Source organism: Danio rerio, chromosome 6, assembly GCF_049306965.1.
Source record: "Danio rerio strain Tuebingen ecotype United States chromosome 6, GRCz12tu, whole genome shotgun sequence".
NCBI lineage: Eukaryota > Metazoa > Chordata > Actinopteri > Cypriniformes > Danionidae > Danio > Danio rerio.
The window spans coordinates 45806386-45830967 of record NC_133181.1 but is presented as its reverse complement, the minus strand read 5'-3'; the positions used below and the strand labels follow the sequence as shown (position 1 = coordinate 45830967).

At 34.6% G+C, this 24582-nt stretch overlaps 1 protein-coding gene across 18 annotated transcripts in view; it reads left to right on the top strand.

The window, feature by feature from the left end:
- Positions 1-24582, top strand: part of frmd4ba (FERM domain containing 4Ba) — a 96615-nt gene that overhangs the window by 62858 nt on the left and 9175 nt on the right. For 15 of the 18 annotated variants that reach the window (XR_012408150.1, XR_012408148.1, XM_073954433.1 and 12 more), the window contains 13 exons: positions 1671-1728; positions 2046-2132; positions 14560-14636; positions 15673-15811; positions 15939-16080; positions 16180-16313; positions 16407-16523; positions 16609-16837; positions 17028-17075; positions 18835-18967; positions 19565-19729; positions 21764-22464; positions 24399-24519. Coding sequence is in view for 16 of the 18 variants with exons in the window: in XM_073954433.1 (XP_073810534.1) it covers positions 1671-1728; positions 2046-2132; positions 14560-14636; positions 15673-15811; positions 15939-16080; positions 16180-16313; positions 16407-16523; positions 16609-16837; positions 17028-17075; positions 18835-18967; positions 19565-19729; positions 21764-22464; positions 24399-24519 (2151 nt within the window). In the remaining 2 variants the exon portion in view is untranslated. Of the gene's footprint in view, positions 1-1670; positions 1729-2045; positions 2133-14559; positions 14637-15672; positions 15812-15938; positions 16081-16179; positions 16314-16406; positions 16524-16608; positions 16838-17027; positions 17076-18834; positions 18968-19564; positions 19730-21763; positions 22465-24398; positions 24556-24582 lie in introns of all 18 variants that reach the window. The other 3 variants (XM_073954431.1, XM_073954429.1, XM_073954438.1) reach the window with 1 other exon arrangement.

Below are 24582 nucleotides of genomic sequence, written 5' to 3'. Positions count from 1 at the left end.
AAAATCAAAATCTCGATCAATTGAACATCTTAACTTAATTACGATTAATGAATGATTATTGTTTTAAAAAATTCCCCTCATAGTTCGTGGATAAGTTCTATACAGTCAGTCTTAGCTTTTGTTTTGAGTGTTTGCCGTGACCCATGGCGCATGCTTTGGGCGTAGTCGTGCATTTATACTTCTGCATGCTGTTTGTGTTGCTCTGCAATAACACTTCCAAAACACTGGCATGGGGGTTTTTATGTGTCGAGTCTCTTTAAGATTGTTTAGTTTGTTCTGAACGCTACCCCCTCCCATCAATGTGATGTGTAGTTACATTTTTTGAGAGCTGCACATCAGCATCAGCCACCCTCACCAAGTCTGTGCCAGACCATCCGTGTGCCTACGATACAGAGGTTTAAACAGAGTGGGGTCACATGACTCCACATGCGGTAGGGAAAATAATCGGAAAAAATCCACCTGGAAAAATGTTATCAATTACAAGACCTAAATGTCGATTTCTATTTCTATTATTAGTGCCCAGCCCTAGTTCATAACCACAATATTGTTCTTTTTCTTTGTTTTTGTTTTTTCAGAACAGATAAAATGTTTATAAAATTTGTAAAGAAAAATAAATAAATAAATAATTTTTTTAATCTATTTTATAAAAGCATTTCCTTATTTATTTTGCATAAAAACACTAACATAGACAACAGCAGGTTTATTATTTTATGAGTAGTGCTGGGCAAAAAATAATTGTGATTAATCGCATCCAGAAAAAAGTTTGTTTTGAAATCAATATAGTTGTGTGTACTGTGTATATTTATATAAATACAGGCATGCATGCACATATTAAAGAAAAAAAAATATATAAATTTAAATATATTTATGTAACAAAAAAGTTTTGTTTTTATCACATATACATAATAAATATTTGTAATGCACACACATAAATTATGTCAAATCCAACTTTTATTTTGTATTGGATTAATCTGTGCCCAGTGATGTAGGGTTTCATTTAAAATTTAATAAATCATGAACTATATATATATGAAAACAGATGTGAGTTATTATGTAGACTTAAATTGCTATAGATTGATTAAAATTTTGTAATATTATGTAATTTATAATTAACATAATACAATAATACTTTTTGCTATAAATCAGTACATTAATTATAATAGGCCTATTTAAAAGCATTTTATATATAGAATTATTTAGTTTTTTGTATCAATGTAGAACCATTCACATCATCATCATCATTATCATGTATCAAATAATATATATTTTTTTCCACTATCAATAAATTAAACATCTGACATAAAGACCTCAGGAAACATAATTACAGGAATTGCGAGTCTGAGCCTGTAGTCTTGCCTCTGATTACTGTTGCACAGTTGTTTGTGCAGAAGACGAAACTGGGTAATTAATTAGACCACATTACTGAAAATGACTGCCTAACCACACTGTCCCACTTTATTTTTAGCCTTTTGGGATGAGACAAGGTCATTTCTGTTTGCAGTCATGTATTGACATTGTCCATCACTGTGAAAGCACTAGTAGAAATCAATAGTGGGAATACAGTCAGTGGCATGTTACAGATGGTTTACTATGGTTAAAATGTGTTCATTCTTGGATTTATCTTGTCTGAAATTGTGCTGTACTTTTGTTTACTGTTTTAACTTCAACAGGTATCTGACCTTAGTTGAATCCTTGCCTGCATATGGAGTTCATTACTACAAAGTGAAGGTGTGTGGTTTGATTTATAATGTGTTATTTGAGGAGACAGAACTAGACGCTATAAATACTGAAGCTGCCGTAATTAATTTCTTCCTAACTTGATTTATGGTTTGTTAAATTATTAACTACTAGAAAAAAAAAATGTGTGTGTGGGTACAATTAAAATTGTGCTTGGTTCATGAGAAATGTCTCTTGAGATCAGATAAAATAGCTGCTGCTGTATGTGAATGGTTGTGTAGGCCGGCTCCATTTGATCTTTTTACTTTACAACTGTGCCCAGACAAAAGCAGTAATTACCTTTCTTTTTCACACATTCTCTCTCACAGGACAAGCAAGGCCTACCGTGGTGGCTGGGGATTAGCTATAAAGGAATTGGACAGTACGACCTGCAAGACAAGCTCAAGCCACGAAAGGTTTGCTGATTTGTTTGCTTTGTTTAGAACGGGGGTGCTCAAACTATTTCGTATAAAGGACCAAAAACCAAATGTCAATGAGAGCCGTGGGCTGAAGATACACAGACCAAACTTAACTACAAAACTTAATTACATTTATAACACAGTGGAGTTCAATGCTGAAAACACTAGTCAAGCAGAATCTGCCTTTGCCTTGATTCACTCTTCAAAGTCTCTGCATTATCCTCTCTCTGTCGCATGTACATTTGAAACTAAATCTGATTCATTTACACCATTTAAATCGAAATGTTTAATTTTAGATAGCTTTTTTGTGGCTTAACAACAAAATAAACAAATGAAAGGTTATTTTAAATCTCAAATTGCATTCTCTAAACCATTCTCTGATGGGATAGCGGGCCAAATCAAAGGTTACCATGGATCTCTGAGAGCCCTAGTTTGGGCAACTCTGGTTTAGAAGGTAATAAGAGACGACAGTAGTTGAAGGAAAAAAAAAAAGAAATTGGTTAAGGTTTTAAAAAAATGTAAACAATTTACAGAAAATCCATTGGTGTATATATATATATATTAATATGTTCATATTTACATTTTCTTATATTTTGGAAGGGAATTATTTTTAGTAAAACATTCTTTTTAGCAAAGATGCAAGAGTAAAATCAAGACTTAAAGTAAAACAAAATAAAATAATTACGTTGCACGACCGTTTTAGAAAATTGAACTATTTACTCTGATGGATCATGTGACTGGAGTAATAGTGCTTTACATATTACCAACCTGTTTGCCCTTATTTAAAGAGGGACCAAATACTCTCTGAACTGCTCAGAGGATTTGCTGTGCTTTACCTGTTTTAAGACTAAAATGTCTTAGCGTACGAGCAACGCGGCGCGTCTTCGCTGGTGTGGGGGTTGAGGAGAGTTGAAATCAAGTCAACTTTATGGTAATGAGCTATGACGCGGTGCGGCAGCAAGCAATCAGAATGAAGAAGTCCACCTCTTGAGAGGAGTCCAGAGAACACAATCACTGTGAACTTTGGTTACGACCACAGTTGTTTGATTATTGCGGACGCCAGATTTCTAATTATTTGCAATGTTTTCTTAAAATAACATACATTTAAAAAGTTACTGGCAAGTTGATGTGCAGTAATGTTATATTTTTTTTTTCTTTAAAAAAAAAAAACGAAATCTCAAACCAGTATTGCTGCTTCAGAATGTTTAAGACCTATGGACACATTGAATAATTAAGTAGAGCAAAGCCACACCACATGCAACTTGATCTTCCGTTGTTAAATGAATTTGCTTGTTAAGTGGGCAACACTTTCTGGCTAATAAGCATGTTTTACATGGGAATGTAACTAATGTGATATGCTGCAACGGCCCCTTTAAATACGAGATCAATGTAGCGAATTTTGACGCTCTCGCCGCCGGAGCTGAAGGCAGACAGCGTTGTCGCCAGGGTGGCCAGAGCGACCTTTGATGCTCTCACCGCCTTTGGTGTGAATGCACAGAAATAGACAACTTAAAATGTTAGTTTTTTTGCAACCTTTAAAAAGGTTAGAGTCATTATTTGCTATACCACACTTGCTGTAAATTAAAATTTGCTTTTGCCATCTCATGCGGAGCATCAGCATATTGGTATGCCCGAAATCTCAGAAGTTGCTAAAACTCAGCCAATTTGATTGGTCAGTTCTTACCTTTTTTGCGCAATATGCATTCCCTTTTCTCTTTAAATATATCAAAGCAACATTTTTTTTTTTTTTTGGCAATTTAATAAAAATCCAGATTTACCACATTTCTAGCCTTTGAGAGATTACTACCTATTTCTCTTTTTTTATGAGGAGGGCTTCTATATTTCACCCCAGACTCACTCATTAAAGTGTTTGTTAATTGGCATCCATTACACCCGTGCTTTGTAGGATGCAGCTGGGTGTGTATGTGTATTCCACCCTGTGCCAGAGTGTTAATGGGCATGTCCCACTCCGTAACCCTGCTGCATGGCTGCAATGAACACCAGCCCCTCCCTGCTGGATGGTGTAATTATGGAGCTTCATGGGGAGCAGTGATGGGCTGCAGAGACGGGATCTGGAGAGATGCCAGCAATCTGATGTCTGAAGGAGGATTTTGTCTGTTGATGGTGCCCCTGTCTGCTCATCTCTTGGAAAAGCAAAGATCTTTAGGGAGTTAGAGAGTTAATATTATCCTTTTCTATATTTCTGTTTCTTTTCTTTTTTGTGTGTGGATGGTGCAGTAGTATAACCAAAGTATATACAGTCACAATTTTACAAGATACAATGTTGGAAAAAAAAAAAAGATAGTAAATCCGGTCATCTTTTCTTCCATCCCCTCCCTCTCTTTTTTGTGTTTTTCCCACTCGACTGAGTATTTTAACACTCTTTTTTTAAAAGTACACTATAGGCCCTGTCAGAGTGCAACTCATCATCTGGCCAGTATTGATTGTGTTTCCTGCCAAGGAGGGCAGTCTTTGTGTCCGCCCGCCCCCCAATATTCTCCCAGCACGCCAAGCTCATTATGCAGATCTGACCGCCATTGTGCATTTCACTCAGCCCAGACAATTGATCAAGCAATAAAACACAATTAGCTTAGCAGGGGGCCATAGAGGATAGCGAGGGGTCTCGCGGCTGTAACTCCTCCGCATACAGGAGCCATCGGGGGTGTTTGCTATTAAAAAGCTCTCCAACTTTTTGTCTAAACTTTCCCGGGCTCTGAACCGATGCCGCATGAAAGCAGCAAGTGAAGTGTATTTTGAAGTGTTGCTGATAAAGGAACATTTTACCCAACTTATTAGATTTTTTTTCGCCCCAGTTTTATCTCATAGTTTTAAAATTATTTACTTGCCAGATGAATTGGTTATTGTTATTTTTTTGTGTATTAAATGCTATGTTCTAGAAATTTTTTTATTGTAGGGTTTTTTTTTTTACTAAGAGGTAGGGCTAGGCGATTTGGGCTAAAATCAAAATCTCAGTAAATTGATAATTTTAACTCGATTACGATTAATGAACGATTATTTGATTTATTTATTTAACAGATTTTGCACATTAAATGTACTCACAAATTACAAGTGAGAGATCTTTCAATGAAGGGTGCATTACTTGATTTTAAAGTAATTAAAGTAAACACATACTGCTTTCTTTATGTATTGAACGTCAACGCTGAACAGCTGAAATTAAACCGCACTTTGCCTACAACCAACAGTCACTTTTTTTCTTAAAAAAAAAAATAAATAAATAAAAATTGCACTTTTGGAAACACAATTAATCATATTCAGTGTTACATCTTTTTATATTAAAAGTAGAAAATAAGCAGTATCTCTTCTAAATAAAATAACTTGTATATTCTGTAAATAATATTTTAAACAGTGCATTTCTTGAATCTTCTGTAAACAAACATTTCAATGTAAATAATAATTTTATTGTAATGGAAAATATGCAGTCTTTGGCGCAGCTTCCAATCATGTCAATGTAGTGCAAACTTACGACGTGTAGTTAAATTTTTCGAGAGGTGCACAGGTATGCGACCGCATGAAGGCTGCACCAGACCATACCTGTGCATTCGATGCAGAAGTATTAAATAGCCTTAACAGAGGGGTCACGTGACTCGATAGGGAAAGCAGTTGAAAAAAATAGATCTGAATGGTAGGTTCTGAATGTTGATTTTGAATAACTGCTCAGCCCACCAAACTACATTTGTTGCTATTTTGGTTTGCGTTGATGTCACTGCTTGTGACATGGCAAGTAACTACAGTATATCTGATACACTGACTTGGCACTTGATTAGTTCAGAAGAATGCATGCTCTTATCCTATGAGAAGATTCTTTGCTTTATTTTTCGTGACAACAGTCATTGATTTCATGACAGTCTATTGTGAGCTCACATAATAATAATAATAATGATAATAATGATAAAAATAAAAATTCCTTACATTTATTTAGCACTTTCTGGACACTCAAAGCGCTTTACACATTTTTTGGAGGAATCTCCTTATTCACCACCAGTGTGCAGCATCCACCTGGATGATGCAATGACAGCCATATTGCATCAGAACGCACACTACACACCAGCTGATGGATGTGGGGATGGTTAGAAGGCCATAATGGGATAGTGGGCAAATTTGGCCAGGATGGCGGGGTTAAACCCCTACTACTTTTTTTTTTTTTGAAAGACATCCTGGCATTTTTAATGACCACCGAGAGTCAAGACCTCAGTTTGACGTCTCGTCCGAAAGATGGCACTTACTGAGCAGTATAGAGTCTCCGTTAATATACTGGGGCGTTAGGACCAACACGGACTGCAAAGCATGCTTACACTGTACATACACAATCAACAAACAGTATAGGAAGAAATATGGCTGCTTGCCTGTGCAGAACATGCCACTTGGATGGTTTGGTGTTGCATTCGTGGATTAAGGATGGTTATTTTTGTTTTGTAAGAGTTTAGTATGGGTTAAATTATTTTCTGTATACCCTGAGATTTTGAGACAATGTATTGAGAAATAACAAGTTCTAAAATATGACGATATATTTTATATCCGATCGCAAGTGACTCCTTTTATGAAATAAAATGACAGCAGTGTTATTTCACATATAAATTCCTATTATATCATGTGAAATATTCTGTAATTTACAGATATAGTGCTCAGCATAATTGAGTACACACCATTTTGAAATTGAATATTTGTATCCATTTCTCAGTGAATATAATCAATGTATTTTGGTGCATTTAACAAAACAGTTAAAAAAAAAACAATTTATTAAACATATATATTCATTAAAATATTTTTTTAGTCACCAAACATATTCAGAAATTGAAAGATAATACAATTAAATTCAAGCAAAATATTGCAAAAATATATATACAACATCCAAAATTTCTAATACACTTTTCCATTTTTTGTTTCTCTTGAATTTTCCTTTTTTTTTAAAATAAAAAATAAATTGTATTTAATATTTTTCTTTAACATATAAATTTGAGTGTACTAGTTTTTGGACCGTTATTGTAAGTTATTTTGTTAGATAAACTGAAGTGATTTGGCTTCAGTACTGACTAATCTTATTTATATGCACAAATATAATATTGTATAGCTTCCTATTAAAATATGAATTTAAAAAATAGATTTGTAAGGGGTGTATAAATATAACCTGTTGTTTTCTAAATTTAAAAACAGGCCTTACTTTATATTGTTATTGTACAAAGGCCAAATCAAATTAATGAAGTAGTTCCTGTAAATATTGACTTGATGTGATATTGACTGTTAATAATCTCTGAAGATCTTAGCAACAGCCCAAATCACCAAAACATCAAGGTGGCGCGCTCTGCACAGGCAAGCTGCCATCATATTTCTTCCTAAACTGTTTGTTGATTGTGTATGTATGAGCACGTCTTGTGTCTGAGAGACCAAGACGGATAGTATGTTTGAGTCATCTTTCAGAGCTAATAATCACGTTGGGTTGTCTGTAAATGCGCTGATGACAAATCATAGACACATCAGAGATTTCAAGGCTGCCAGACCATTTAATATTTGTTGTCAGTAAGCTGCTTTCATTATAGACGCATCAAGCTTTCAAAGCAGCAGCACTTCACACATGAGCTCATGTTTGATTGTGTGTATTAGTAGTGTCTGGTGTGGCCTCAAGTCTCTTATATCTATTAAAAGACTGAAATATTACTTTACAAACTGTATTGTAAATAAATCAAATAAACACTTTCATATTAGTCAATATTATTACTGAAATTAATTAAAAAATGGAATAAAATATAAATTTACATACATTTAAACAAGTAAATAAATAGACTCAGTAATGGGCTACAATCTTTAGATTTCTGGGCACAGATTTGTTGTAGGCCTGCACATTACTTAGAAAAGTAATATTATTACAACTTTTTGTGCAATGGTTAGCATTTTCCTCTGCTTTTTGGGTGCTACCATGGGTACCTTAGATGGTGCAGAATGTTTAGTCGACATTATGGGGTTTGTTAGGGAGAAAACTTGCAAACATACAGTACAGCACTTCAGTCGTACTGCTAGCTATAGAAGATTTATGTAAATTTGGCAAGCTAAATGCATTCTGTACTGTACAGGAGACACGGCACAGAGGAGATTGATTGATAATTTTCTACAGCCAATCAGGACGCAGAACATAATGCGCTGTTTAAAAAAAAAAAAAAAAAAGCATGTAAAATTGCACTCCAAAAAAAAATCCGCAGAACTACGAGACCACGAAAGGTGAAACATGTTTTGACAACGGAAACCACTGTATAGTGCAAACAGGCTTAAACCTGTGCTATTGGTTAAGTTTTGTGACTCGTAGGAAATTCAGTGGGTCAGTGTTTTGGATTGACAATTCTATTTCCTAAACATTTTTAAAGAACATCCTGTTTTCTTCAGATAGTCCAGATTTATAAAATGTTGTTGTGAGTCTTGCAAAATTGTAAAAGGATCAGTTTGGATATAGAATGCCATTCTCCGCAATCACATAATATACCCATGTGTCATCATAACTGTATTTATCGTTCCAAAAAAGGACTGATAACCATTTTCTGCTGCTGTGTGAATTGAACGCAGCCTGTCTTGAAGATCCAGTGACACATCTTGAGGGTGTGTTCATATTAGCAGCATATTTGTACAGTGGATCATCATTATCCCAGTAACATCAAAGATTTTTAGGTGTGTAAGATAAATGCTCCTGTAGTCTGTAAAATGCTACTTTCACTCATCGGGATTATGAACTGGTTTTTAGATATGTGTAATGGTGCAATTAGAGTACATTTATCGAGACTGGTGCTAATTGGTATCAGGTAAGCGTTGCATCAGGATCAGTCATACTTTTAAAGATACATAATCTGCTATTGCATATGTGTATGTGTTTTTTATTTATTTATGTGTATGTTATTTGTGTTTTATTTTATTTAAATTGTTAACTTCTTCAGATTTCCTAGATGTGCCTACATTTTTGTGTTATCAGTCACAGATGGTCTGAGGTGTTACAGATAGTCTTTCCATTTGCATGCTCTCTCAGGCCCCGTTTACACTAATGCGTTTTAGTTTGAAAACGCATAAGTTTTGCTACGGTTACGCCATCCGTCCACACTACGCCGGAGTTCTCGAGCGCCGAAAACGGAGCGTTTCGAAAACGCTGGAGAGGCCGTTTTCATTCTAAAACGCTGCAGCTCCGTCTCAGTGTGGATGGGGAAAGACGGAGATATCTGAAAACGGAGGCGGGGCTGCAGACATTCGCCTCTCTGATTGGGGCTTTTCCTCAATATTAAGTAGCCTAACACACAGTTCAGTCCTGAATCTTCTCCGTGTAAGTTCAGACTTCGCAAGTTTGATCAAGGCTGCATCTCTTCTTCTCAGTTTGATATGGAAAACATACCGAGGACACGCGTCAATCTTCACAGGGAACAGTGTACTTTATAACTTCATTCACATCACCTTGGCTACGTTGTTTCACTTTCTCAACAATAAAATGTAAACTTGATATGAGGAACTGCCTATTTTTATTTTAATATTAACAACTAAACAGACAGCAGACATGTTGAGGCGTCGTGCTGCATGAGCGTCATCTTCACTGTGTGCATATTTATAACAAAACGGAGCCGATAACAACTGCCTCCTTTCAATTTCAGTGAAAATACGAAACACACCCTCTCTTTTGCTGAATATCAGTTTTAATAATCGATAATGGCCATTATAAAAGTATAACATACAATAAGTTTATACATTATAGGAAATAAAGGCAAGCGATCAGTCAATATACAGAATGTAGGCTACGTGCTTACATTAATCATTAACTTATCTTTGCGCTCAGCCAAAACACGTTACCTGAGAACAAGTAATAGATTCCAGTGACCAAAGTCAGGGAATATGTCGTTAGATAAAGACAACAAGATGAATGAAATATCACGTTTAATAAATATAGTGAGATTAGATCCAGCGGGAGATGCTTGATGAGAAGTCCGACTAGCAGAGCTCTCATCTGGGTAGATGGGCTCCAGCGATTGCCAAAGTGTGTGTGTGTGGTCACGTGATGTGCGTTTTCAGCGTTTTGGTGTGGACGGAGAGCAGTTCAGAAACGCTGGGTAAAACGCGAGTGTGGACGCGGATCGTTTTCATTCTAAAACGCCGTTTTAAAACTAATACGCACTAGTGTAAACGGGGTCTCATTGTGCTGGAGACTTATCTAGTTATCTGCTATTTAATTAACTGAAAGAATTACTCTGAAATAGCTTGTCTTGCTCAGCCTTTTAAAGGTCTGCTGTTAATGGGATGTTGACAATAGTTTAATCTTATGATCTTGGTATTAAATTAAAGAGATTTGAAATTTGTCACAAGAAATTGATGTGTGTATTCTATTGAAAAAAATAATGACTTCACAAAAAGACTGGCTAAATCTGAGTATGAAAAAAAAAAAAAAAAAAATATATATATATATATATATATATATATATATATATATATATATATATATATATATATATAATTTATTTTTTATTTTTTTTTAATGGCAAAGAAAGGTCAGGGAACTTTCACGTTGTCAGACAGTGAGACATTCACTGTTGTCGTCGCATCAGCTATTCAGTCCCTGTGAGAGAGGCATGCTGTTTTCACCAGGAGGTGAAGAGTGCCATGGCCAGCCATTAATGATTACAAGAAAGTAGTAGATTCCTGGCATATTTCCTTTAGGAAGTGTAAGGGAGCAAGCATCTAAACCAGTGGTTCTCAAACTGTGGTACGCGTACCACTAGTGGTACGCGGGCTTCCTCCTAGTGGTACGCGGAGGAATCGCTGAATAATGAAAGAAACAATTAACACTTTTAATCCTTTAATGCGTAATATAACATTGATGTGATCAGCATTGGCTGTTTTGTGAAGCGTACGATCACAACGCTGTGCTTAGAGTGTTTATTTTAGTGCATTGTGTCATAAGCTGCTGAAAATCAGTTTCCGAAGTTTAAGAATTGATTCTGAAGCGTGATTTGACTGACATGAAAAGTGGCCAATCACAGTCGACCTTGTCTAGTTGCATAAAACGTAAGGGCGGGACAAAGGCTTTCTGTGTTGCAGAGACAGAAAAAACAACTTAAAAACAAATGTTTTGTTGGAATAATGCTTTTCACTACAGAGATGTCTAGCAGAGTAATTAATCCGCGGACATATTTCCTGCGTTTTTGATGATCTTCATACACGTTTCGCTCTCCGACAGCCAGTCGACTCGCCTCTGACCTGTCACTCCTCTAAATACAGTCTGAATGGCGGCGCGGGAATGGAGGTATTGCGCAATTACTCATTTCTGCAAATGCGGCGAGTGCTTTATTTTAACACGAGAGCGCATTCATGTACGCAAATCGCTAAAACAGATATGCGAGCTCTTAAATAGGCTTTTTTTCAAATGAACTGCAAGTGCTCTTATGATCTTGTGTGTGCTCAGATAGAATACAATCGCGATATTTCCACTATTAAAGTAGACATTATTTATCTTTGCTCCTTAACTAAATTTAGTCAAAAGTATTCAATGTTATCAAATATTTAGAAATAAATTGATACATGATCGATGACAAAGCTAATGGTCTTCTTATTTGGCTGTGTTGTGAAGTGAAACTTACTTTTAGCAAAGGTGGAACATTTTTTATTTCTTTACGACAAAATAATTATGCTGGAAATGTTTCTGGATGAGGTATTTGTGTGATTTATACATTTAGCTGTATTCTGATCTGTCCTAAAGCACTACAGGTCAAAGCAATCCGTTGTTACTTATTGTTTATTTATCACAATTTACAATAAGGCTCTTAAAGCACTGCTTTGATAAATGTAGTGTCGTCATATTTCAAAGTAAAATGAAGTCATTTGTTTTATTTTTTACTGACAGTGTACTTGTATTTTTTTACGTTTCTATTTTAGATTAAGATCAAGTGTAAAATAAAATCTACATGTGATGTACAGCTATTTAAGAAACAAATTTTCCATATTGTAAAGAAAAATAGTGTAACAAATGTAAATAAAAGGCTAAATTTAAATCTTTTTACCATATACTTTAATTTAACCTTTCAAAGCTTAAAAATATATATTTTTAAAAATGGGCAAAAAGTGTCTCTATGGCCTTAAAGATTATTTGGAAGTTTTACCAGTGCTATTGAAAAAGATTAATTGTCATGAAAGGAAAAATTGACTATACTTCCTTTTTTAGTGCAAATTATACATCTAGCTTTGGGACGTAAGCAATCAAACCATTAAATCAGGTTTACACTTAAAAAAAAAGTGATTTCATAATGAAAATCAGATTTTTTTTTCAAAAGTAACCAACTAGTACTTTTTAAAAGAGTAATTTGTACTTTTACCTAATATTAGTATTATTTACTAAAATTTGTGTTATTTTAGCAGTGTAATAGTATTTTTACTTGAGTACAAAAAAGATTTCACAAGCACTTAGTGCAGGTTTATTATATTATTAATATATGATTAATAAATATTATTATTAATGGTTTTTATTTGTATCTATTGCTATGCAATGTTTTATGGGTTGCTGAGAATACATTTCAGGTCTTCAATACATAGCATGTCAGTCTTGAAAAAAAAAATAGGTGCTGGAATTGATTTTCATTAGGCTGTGCCTGTATGAACCCTGTCATGTACATTTAACATTTATTTCAAGATTTGTCTGAAAGTGTAGGAATATGACATATAGCCTATATTTATAAGGTCCAAGCAGCATTTCCAGCTTTTGATGAATAGGCTACTATGAATACTTTAGATTTAAGTACAGCAGTTTTCTTTTTACTTTTTAAGAACAGCGCCATTTTTTTATGAACTTTTAAAAGCACATTTTAACTAAAACTTTTTTTTTTTTTAATCTGCAAGCACAGTTAATGTTCAGACTATTTCAAATGTTTAAAGTGACTGACAATAATACATATTCTTACTAATATGAAGTAATCTGCATCGTTTTAAAACTGTGCACACCTGTAGCTGCTTAATTAGGCCTACGACACTATTTTTTAATACTGGTTAAAAAATAGCGTCGTAAGGTGGTACTTGGAGAGACGATTTTTTTCTAAGGTGGTACTTGGTGAAAAAAGTTTGAGAACCACTGATCTAAACCAACAGGTGACAGATTAAATTTTGCATGGTAAAAGTAAGATACAACAGGAAAAAAAAAAATAATGAATGGCTATTGGGGTGTGTACATTATGACCAATGCTCCAAATCTCCTCCCAAAATGAAACAAGAGGAATGCCGTTCTTAGTGCGTGTGTATTTCAGTGAGTACAACCTGTTTGTCTGGTTTGACGAGATAGGAAGCTAGTATCAAGAGGGAGGTGACCGTAAAGAAAGAATGAAGTTGTGAAGCTTTAATTACGTGTGTGTATGTGTTAGAGTTTTAGAGAAGTCATGGCATAGTCGATGGATTGAGACTAGTATTTGAAGACAAGTCTTACTCAAGGTGGGTAATGGCAGTGTGAGGTGCTAGTGATGTCATAGGAAGGGGGTGGAGCTCACTCTCCTGAAACTCTTGCAACACCTTTTGGTCTCTTGGAAAACAGACAAGAGAGTATTGTTCAAGAAAGCCACAGCCCTGTGGGAAACTTTAGAGCAGGACTATACACAACCTGTCCGGCTATCCAGGGATTTTACAGGCTTACTAAACTGGTAAGGTCCATTTAAGGTCTTTGAAATTAGAAGTAGTAGATTATAATGTGTGCTATTACACATGATTTTTTTTAGAAATGTTACGGTTGAAGTTAAATCTCCTCTGTGATGTATGCTCAGGTTATTTTGTTCTGTGTTACTCAGAGCTTCATTCGAGCAGTACCCGGTAGAGAGCGTTTATTAACATTCCTGGTAAATCCTCACCCCCGTTCACTGATAGTAGTTGGATATTGTACTTTCCCTGCCCTAAGCTGGGAAGAGCTATGACTGCACTGTGGAAAAAAAGCTTTGAAAGGACAGTTCTCATGAATGGCAGATGTTTTGGCCATGCTTTAAAGATAAACCTGTTTTTCTCTGCTCTCCCTTTAGGGTATTTAGGTTTGATAACAGTAGCTCAGTGGACGATTTGCTTTTGTAGTGCTTTGATTGTGTGTTGGCTTCATACCTGAAACAATTGTCTTGTGCCTCCAGCTAAGCATATCAATATCCATATGGATCTAGTGATGTTTTTGTGAGTATTTTGTTTCTAGGAGGAAATGAATCATGCATTTTGGTGCAATTTTTCCTTTGTTGACAGAGAACGCAGAAAGCTAAATAAAAAACTGTCATATAATGGTTTAAATGATCTTGATAGGGTAATGTTTAGATCATAAACATAAATTATTTGATATTTTAGGACTTTCTTCCCTATTTAGAAATGTTCAAAGCATGTTTCCCCTAACCACGTTCCTAATGTTGCTCTTGTCTAAATCGCATTTCCTTTTTCTCTGTAGCTATTTCTGTGGAAGCAACTAGAGAACTTGTATTTCCGCGAGAAGAAGTTTGCTGTAGAGGTCAACGACCCACAGAGGTAAGAGAATAAGGCAAATCTAGGTTAGTTAAGGTTTTATGTGGACTGTGGTGTTAAAAACAAAAAAAAAAAAACAGTCCCCATTTGGATTGAACTAATGTAGAGTTTATGATTAGGTCATTAATGAAATTGTGCTTTCAGTTTCTGTCATGTTTTATATTTGCTGACAATTCTTTTAACAGATGTATTATGCAGCTTTTATTTACTTGAACTACTGTAATGGGAGATGTATATTTCTATGGCCATATTGAAAGATAATGCCAAGATTCAAATGGTTCATTTTGTGGAAATGGTTTGAGCATATGGACTTTAACTATTTAAAAATCTGTTAATAGGTAAAAAATGTGCTTATTTTAACTTTTCGTAATAGTATGAGTAATGAGTTTGATTCTCATTGTCAATGTAAGGTCTCAGATCAAAAATAATGAACGCAACTCATGGAAAAATATATGTTGTGGTCTTCAATAAATTGCATGCCACTGTACATATACACTTCAACACTATAATCAAAGCTAAAGGTGATCCAGATAAATATCAGGGCTATAAACCTGATTGGAAGTTGAATGAAGCCCTCTGTGAGCACAGTTTATGATGTAAGCATTATTTCTGCGCTTTCAGGCTGTAGGACATGGCCTTTTAAATGGACTGAGTAAATTTAAGTCTTTTATGCATTGTCAGTGCTGAAGTGCAGCAATGATGCAATTGTTTGTAGTAGTAATATGGGCTGGGGTTGCTCTGTAAACAAAGATGATATCACCACAGTACATTGTACCACAATGTCACCAATCTGCCTCATAGTTGATCTGTATCATATATAAAATCCAAAAGACCTTAAAACTACTAACTTCATTGTTTTTATCCAACTAAATTAACCTATTGGTGTGATAATAACTGGATATTTTTAGGAAATGTTTCCACGTTTTAAATATTATGCAAATTATATTTCCTGCACAAACCTTTGTTTAAATATCATTGACACAATATAGGGTTTAGTGTGTAATGCTTTACTTCAGCGTGTACATGTGTTAATTCACAGAAGAACAGCTTCTAGACGCACATTTGGTCAGTCTGGCCAGGCCATCCACACGTGGTATGCCAGCCACTCTCTGATCAAAACCATCTGGGTGATGGCAATCAGCCAACACCAGTTCTACCTGGACCGCAAACAAAGTAAAGTAAGTATGCATCAAAGTTGGCACATCTTCAGTACTCACAATTATTAGAAACGCACAAATCATTGCTTTGTTTCTACACTGATAGCATGCAAAAGTATTTAAGATGGTGTTTTTTTTTTTTTTGAAGGCTAAAATAACAACAGCAAGAAGTTTGGGCGATATTGCTATGGATCTCACAGAGACTGGAGCTCCACGGAACAGTAAGCTGGTCAGCATGGAGAGTAAAGACAAGCTCATCATGGCCAGCAATGGAAGTTTGGTCTCTTCCAGTAAGACAATCTTGTTTCTCCCATTTCCAAGAACAGCCTGTAGTGAACTCTGCCATTCATATCGATGGCATGATCGAGGACACTTTTGCTTTCATTTAGATTCTGCAGACAATGATGTGAATGAGGAACAGAAGAAAGAGAAAATAGCAGAACTCAAGGACAAACAGGAGAAAATTAAGCAAATTCTGGCACTGAAGGAAGAAGAGCTGAAGAAAATGTGCCTCCGGGAAGCTGTTAGTGTCATACTTTCAATGTATATTTTTTAAATACTTCAGTTCAAAAAGGCCTATCTTAGGATTTTGTTTTTCCCATTTTTATTTGATTAGGAGTTGACCGGTGTGTTGCCTAAGGAGTTTCCTTTGGCATCAGGAGAAAAGCCCCCCACCATCCGAAGGCGTGTGGGAACTGCTTTTAAATTAGATGACCTTTTCCCTTATGATGCGGTAAGTTGTCTCTGAAATTCTGCAGACTGTTCTCTGTTGTGTACTACTTCGCTAATTCTACATTTTGTTTTGCTTTTCCTCGCAGGATCCTTGTTTAAGAAATCTAGAAAGCTGTTTCGCACTCCAGAAGAAGATCGTGGAGGCAGCGAGAAAACTTGCTCATGAAAACGAACTCGGGAAAACCGTGAAGAAGAAACGCAGGAGAAACCTTTTGGATGCTACCAAAAAACTCCAGGCCATCGAAAATGAGATTAATGATTACAGAGTGAAGATTGGCAAGGAGCCCACACAAAGAGCTTCCGTCATCATTGCTGGTGCTTACTTGCTTCAATTACTAGTCATCATTGTATGTTAAATGTATTGGAGAATCTGGAAAGTTGCACTCTCTTCTTGTTGACAGTTGACTCTTAGTTTGATGCTATTTTTGCAATGAGCTAATGTTTTATGTTAGTTGAGGTGATGTTTATGACGGCAACAGAACTGTAATGTCTGTTATTTCTGCAGATGATGTTAACCTTGACAGCCTTTCAGACTGCCTGAATTTGGATGATGGTGAGTATTGCTGAATGTTGATTTCTGATGCACAGACGTTCAAAATTTTGAAAAATGTATTGGAAAAAAACATCTAATGCTTATTTAGGACTACAGAAAGTTTTCAGGAATTATTGTATTTACTAGATACCTTTGTCTAACATTAATTGTTTTATTCTATATTGGTTCCATAACACTTCTTTTAAATTACAAAAGAAAAGGGCAATTGGTTAAAATAAAAACGTTCTTAAAAATGAATTAAAAAATCAAAAATTAAGTTTTTTTCCCCACTAAAGATTTACTTAAATACTCTGAAGTAATAATATTGCTATATATTGTTGTCTAAATTAAATATAATGAAATAAATAAAATGTATTGTGATATTTTATTTTATTTTTTATAAATATTGTGAAAGTTATAGTTTCAAGAGATGGATTGAATAGCTCTACTTGACAGTTTTCTGTTTTTTATCAAATTAAATTTAATGCATTTTTATAAAATAATTTTTTTGCACCTCCAGCATAATCATTTTTTGTGCCCAAATGTTAAACTCTTGAAAAGCTTAGTTACTGACCTTAAAAACACATGCACATATTAAGGTTAAACATAGCAGTGAATAGAAACCTCATGTGTTCTGTGGCTCATAATTAACTTTAATTCATAGTCAACCCTGCTTATCTTGCGACGTGACTGTTGGGGATCACACTTATGCGATCTTGATGCTGAAACGATATATTGTGCAGCCCTAATATATATATATATATATATATATATATATATATATATATATATATATATATATATATACATAAAATCAGAATTATTAGTCCCGTTTATTTTTTTTCTACACCAATTTCTGTTTAACAGAGAAGATTTTTTTTCAACACATTTCTAAACATAATAGTTTTAACAACTCATTCCTAATAACATTTTTAATAACTTATTTCTAATATATATATATATATATATATATATATATATATATATATATATATATATATATATATATATATATATATATATATATATATATATATATATATATATATACAGTTGAAGTCAGAATTATTAGCCCCCCTGTTTATTTTTTTTCCCCAATTTTTGTTTAATGGAGGGAAGATTGTTTCAGCACATTTCTAAGCATAATAGTTTTAAAAACTTATTTTCTAATAATTGATTTGTTTTATCTTTGCCATGATGACAGTAAATAATATTTGACTAGATATTTTTCAAGACACTTCTACACAGCTTAAAGGGACCTTTTAAAGGCTTTCCTAGGTTATTTTGGTGAATTAGGCAGGTTAGGGTAATTTGGCAAGTCATTGTATTATGATGGTTTGTTCTGTAGATTATCGAAAAATATATATAGCTTAAAGGGGCTTATCATTTTGTCCCAAAAAATGTTTTTTTTTTTTTAAATTGTGTCTATTCTAGTCGAAATAAAACAAATCAGACTTTCTCCAGAAGAAAAAAATATTATCAGACATACTCTAAAAATTTCTTTCTCTGTTAAACAAACATACATATTTTAAAAAGAAAAAAAAAATCAAAGGGGGCTAATAATTCTGACTTCAGCTGTATATACCAGTAGTTTGCAGAACAAAACAAAATTATGTTTTTTATGATTTTTACAGTTAAACTATTCATTTGAATTACTTTTAAAATGTAAGTTACATCAGCTACAAAACTTTAAACAGTATTTTATAAACACGTGACCCTTATCGCTGTAGGCTAGACTAAATGGCAACCTTCTTAATCCTGTGAACTTGTTTTGTCTTAGACGAGCCGTCACAGAGACAGCGTTCGCGTTCAGTACAGTATTCTCCGCTTCCCAACTCCTCTGGCTCCTTCACTGCATCCTACCATTCAGATCAACTAGATCACGCCAATGACGACTACAGCAACTGCAGCAGGTGAGAGCTTTGCCAACCACAGCTCTTCAGGATTAAGCTGAAGGACTTTCCATTATTCCCTGCCTCTGGCTTGTGTTTGCTTTTGTGTCCGCTAAGCTAGTAGAGACCTGCGAACAAGGAGTCAGGCCTGCATTCCAGTCCTCCCTTGCCTCGACTTCTTCCTTCACAATCTCCTCTTATCAGCCCAAACACTCGCAGTGTTAAAAATAGTGCCCCAGGAATAAGCATGTCGCTGCTTGACTGCAAAAAAAACTCCAGTAATAATCGCAAAGTGGGGGCGGAAGGGGCATAAGCAGCTCTGGAAATTCTCACAGGAACAACAGGCATTAAATTAAACAGCCAGTGAGGTGGAAGTTCAATGAGACCAGACGGTTCAAATCCATCTGTAAAATGAGATGAAATGCAGCCGTTTGTTATTCAATCATTTGTTCCTTAAATAAAAAGCCAATGGGTTTTGTGTTTGATCTTAACAAGTATAAGGGTGGTGTGGTGTGACATGTTTTTTTTTGTACTTCCTTTGAGGCTTTGTTTAAGGTAAGAACTCCACCCATGAAGGAAGTTTGGTTTGATAAAGCCTTGTTCTTATCTGTGTTCTAGATTAAATTATGCTGAAGTCCAAGAACCTGTTGCCTATATTCACGAAGATGCCTTATCGACGCACAGCAGCCCTTACCGGCAACCTTTGCGACAACCTTCCGACTCGCGGAGCATGCCACCAACACCTCAGCTTCCCCGCAACGCCTACAGCAGCATCCAGCTCAGGTACAAATCGCAGTCCACTTATATCACGTTACCTGCAGTTGACTTTTGTTAAGGAGTAATGACCAAGTACCAGTGCTCATGAACAACATGAGGAAATATCCAAGTTTGATTTAGATTTAAAGAAATGTTCTTGATCCTTTTAGTAAATTTTTTAAATAATAAAAAAAGCTCATATCATTATAAGTTGTACCAGGACATTGGTGTATAGATGATTTTGAAGGATGTAAACAAAAACTGGTCCCAACGTATTTCCTGTTTTACATTTTTAATTTCTATAGCTTCCGAGAATCCAAAAAGAGCCACATATTGATAAATAATGTTATGATAGCTGTTTTAACAATAAGTTAGGATTGAATTGCCTCTTGTTACACACATGAAATAGTTAATAATAATAATAACAAGCAGGAATTATTCATGAGCCTGACCACATTGAAATGGTCTATAGGTCAAATTTTATAATTTAATTCGCAAATAAAGTCAAATAAGCTTCTGGCGACCTTATAACAAAACACTTACACACATTATGATCGCATTTAAAACAAGAAACGAATGCTAGAAGTACACAATGCACCGGTATTACCATGGAATTCACTATTAACATATACTTTAAATACATAACCTAAACAAATTTATTTAATGTGAAACTGAAAACTAGCGGGATATGTAAAATAGAGCATGCAAATACTCACATGGCTCTTTAATTTTAATCAGAGCACATCACACCTGTCCTCAGGTCTTTACAATGGCTCCCAGTTACATTCAGAGTAGATTTTAAAGTATTATTATTCGTCTCTAAATCACTAAATGCCCTAGGACATCAATACATTAAAGATATGCTCACTGAATACAAACTGAACAGGTCACTCACATTTTTAGGATCAAATAAATTGTGTTCAGTCAAAGCTGGGTAAATTCGTCATTCAAAAAAAACACATAAAAAAAACACATAAACAAAACATTGTATTATTACATGTAATGTTGCATTAATAAATTGTTGTGATTTCCATAAACATAGCATTTTATTTGTTTATGTAAAGTATAATTTGGTTAATTTAATTTAGTTTAGTGTGATTTAAAGCTTTATTAATGCCCTTGTGGCAATTCATTCTAACATGGTGTTGTGCTTCACATATAGCAAAAATGACACCCTTAACACAACAAATAGCAACACTTAACATCAAGTGCACAAACAAAAACTGAAACAAAAATAATATTTATTAATAATAGTTAAAAATAATAATAATTAAGCTTGATCAGCTAAATTTCTTTTGTGACCAAATTGCTTCAGGCACAAAGTAAATATTGATTAAAAAGAAATAAGATTTATTAGAAATATTATGAGATCTTAATAGCATTCAAATGTCTCCAGTAAATGGGTTATTTTATTTATTAGTTAAAATTGACACTTGACACACCATTTTGATCCTTAAATTTAATTTGACCTAATTTCATTAATTTATTTTTTACATTTAGATTACTAGCTAGGCAATAGGGCTGCACAATATATAGTTTCAGCATCGAAATCGCAATGTGATTCTTCGCAATGGTCACTTTGGCCTGTTACTGTGTGAAGGTTTAAAAAGCATTTAGGCATAAGAAACTGTACCGTTTATAACTTTGAAAAATGAATAATCGTTGGTTTATTAAATTTTTCATAAAACGAAGACTATGCAGTATTATTTTACATTTGATTATTCATTTACTGTATACACTAATACGGTTCAACTCCTTGAAAATAAAAATTAAACGCTGTTTATTTAAATTATATTTTATTTTAAATTTAATTTGTCTGTGCTCGTAGATTGTTTATTATATTTTACAAACTTTCTTACAGTATCATCCCAATCAAAATTATAAATAATCAAAAATTATAAATTCTTTCCAAATAGTTAGTCAAGTTATGCAGTGAAATTGTATTTACTTAGCAATATAAATCACAGAATAAAAAAAATCGCAATGTTAGATGTTAGTATATCGTGCAGCCCTAGCATTATATGGAGAAATCTGAATTGTTTCTCCCCTTTCTCCGTGCAGCACTCTTTATCGCCAGCGCAGCGGCAGTCTGGAATCTCAGTCGCAGTTTCTAACAGAGAGCGAGCCGTCAGAGCCCGTCTTCATTTCTGCTCCTCGTCGAAGCAACAGCACGGAGTTACTTGATGACGGCTCATCCTACACCAGCCAGTCCAGTGTGGAGTACTCCGCGCCTCATTCCCGTGCCAAAAACCGCCATCGACGGAGACAGGGCAACATATATGCCAACACGGGAAGCATGCCCAACCTAGCACAAAACGACACGCGGGGTTACATATCCCAATCTCAACATCCGCAAACCACCACGGCCTATTACGTTACTGGATATCCACGGTACATCGAACCTGAAGTCTATCCAAATGGACCATACATGTATGAAAGCGAGATGGAGGGACACTATAATGTGAACCCATCCTACCATAGACATGAGCCACATGGAAACTACGCTCAGGATGAGATGGACGGTTTGTCTCATAATCTCTATGCCACATTAAGACCACCAAGGAATCGTCCTCCATCCAGGAATGACAATTTAGTCAAAAACATGCAAAGGGCTGAAGTGGTGGAACACTTGCGGGGTTGGTACAATAGACAGCACAAACCACAAGGGTATGATGCGTACAGGGCGCCACAGCAGAGTTTGAACTACAGGACCATGTCAACGAGTTATGTACGCAGCGACAGTACAGCTTCCTACTCAACAGGTGAGCACTTTTGAATAAAAAAAATGACATCCTGCTTCCTCGTGTTAGAAATGTTCAAGATACTTCATGGCAGCCCGAGTCATTCTACAAGAATCTCATTGTTGACGTTTCTTCCACAATATGTTACAGTACACTGCAAAAAAAATGTTGTTTCGTTTCTAGTCCAAATATCTAAAAATTCTTGAATCAAGAAGTATTTTCCAGATAAGTAACGAATATTGTCTTGTTTTAGGAAATAAAATCAGGGTCCATTCCATATCCGTTTTTCAAAAAAAGGAAAACTAAGAAAACGCATGTTTTTTTTATTTAGGGCAGGAAAACGGATAGTCTACATATTCTATCATTTAGCAGTTAGCAGGCTTACATACGTTGCGTACGCATGAATTAAATAAACATGTAAATTAGCAGTATTATTACACATTCGTCATTAAATAAGGTCATAGTTTGCTGCCAAACTTCTTGGTGCGATGCACCGGATTTTGAGCAAAGATTGCTATATATATATATATATATATATATATATATATATATATATATATACACACGACTATTATTTTGAGGGTGGTGTCACAAGCTCAGATTTGGTTGGCCAGAGGTAAAAGGATGTTTCAGCACCGCCTACATGTGTATGATGAATTTTAAAGTCGTTTATCCATTTTCCTACCCTTAAACCAAAAGGAAAATTAAATTAAGCCGAAATCTTGTTTTTTTTATTTGTAACTTTTTGTGAGCAAAAGAAAAACCAAAAAGCGTCCATTTTCTTAGTTTTCCTTTTCTTGTTTGAAAACGGGTATGGAATGGACGGAATATACCCTGATTAAATTTATGTCAAAATTAAGTTTTTACTTAAAACTAGCAAAATAATCTGGCAATGGGTGTAAGAAAAATATTCTTATGACAAAACGTTAAACAAGATTATTTTGCTTGTTTTCAGGAAAAATTCACTTAATTTAGGCATATTAATGCTTAAAACAGGACAATATTCTTTACTTGTCTAGAAAATGCTTCTCGATTTAAGAGTTTTAGATAAACAAACTTTTTTTTGTTTTAAAACAAAAAATAAATGACATTCTGATCCAGTTTATTTTATTTAAAGAATATTTTAGTCAGAATAATCATTCATTTGTACTGCACACATGTATTTACAGTTTAGCATACAGTATGTGTTAATAAATATCTTTATTTGTATTGTTAATGAAATAATTACTGTGTTTAATTGTAATTAAAATATGACTCTATTTTTTCTTTTAAATGTTTCTTTCAAAAATACAGATGACAATATTTAAAGGGCACTTCTGGATAAAGATACTTCTGGGCAGCCAGAGTCATTCTACAAGAATCTCTAAGAATCTAGTTTTTGTTTAATTTCTAGTCCAAATATCTGAAAGTTCCTGAACCGAGAAGCATTTTCTAGACAAGTAAAGAATATTGACTTGTTTTAAGAAATAATTTGCCAAAATTAAGGGAGTGTTTTCCTTAAAACCAAAGTAATCTGGCAATGGGGTAAACAAAGTAATCGTTTGACAAAACAAAAAAAAACAAGATTATTTTGCTTGTTATTATTTAATTCGTTAACTGCTGTAATTAGTTGTAATTAAAATATAACTCTAATATTTCCCTTATAAATGTTTCTTTCAACACTACAGATGACAATATTTAAAGGACACCCAAAGAAATGTTAAATTGTTGATGGAAAATGAGATTTAGATGAGATAAGTAGAAGAACTTTACATTTGAAAGCACTAAGACATCTAATAATTTTGTTAATCTGCCGTGTGTCCATATCAGTCAAACATCTTCCATTTAATTATCCTGGTTATCTAAAACATTTAGTGTTTTTTGTGTCTTGATGAATAATTTGTCTTCTCTTTTATAATGTTTATTTACCTGAGGTTCCCCTTCATTAATTTCCTTTCATCTTCATGTAATTGCAGTTGGTTCGGGGAACTGGCACGGTCAACCAGTCATGGCAATGTCAGAGTATGAAATGCCTCTCGCACACCATCAGTCCTACGGCTACAACACTGTCCATCACAGTCACCCGTTACACAGCAGGTACAACTCCTCTGTGCTCCATCAGCCTTCACAGACGTCCTCATTAGCCTTTATCTGAACCAT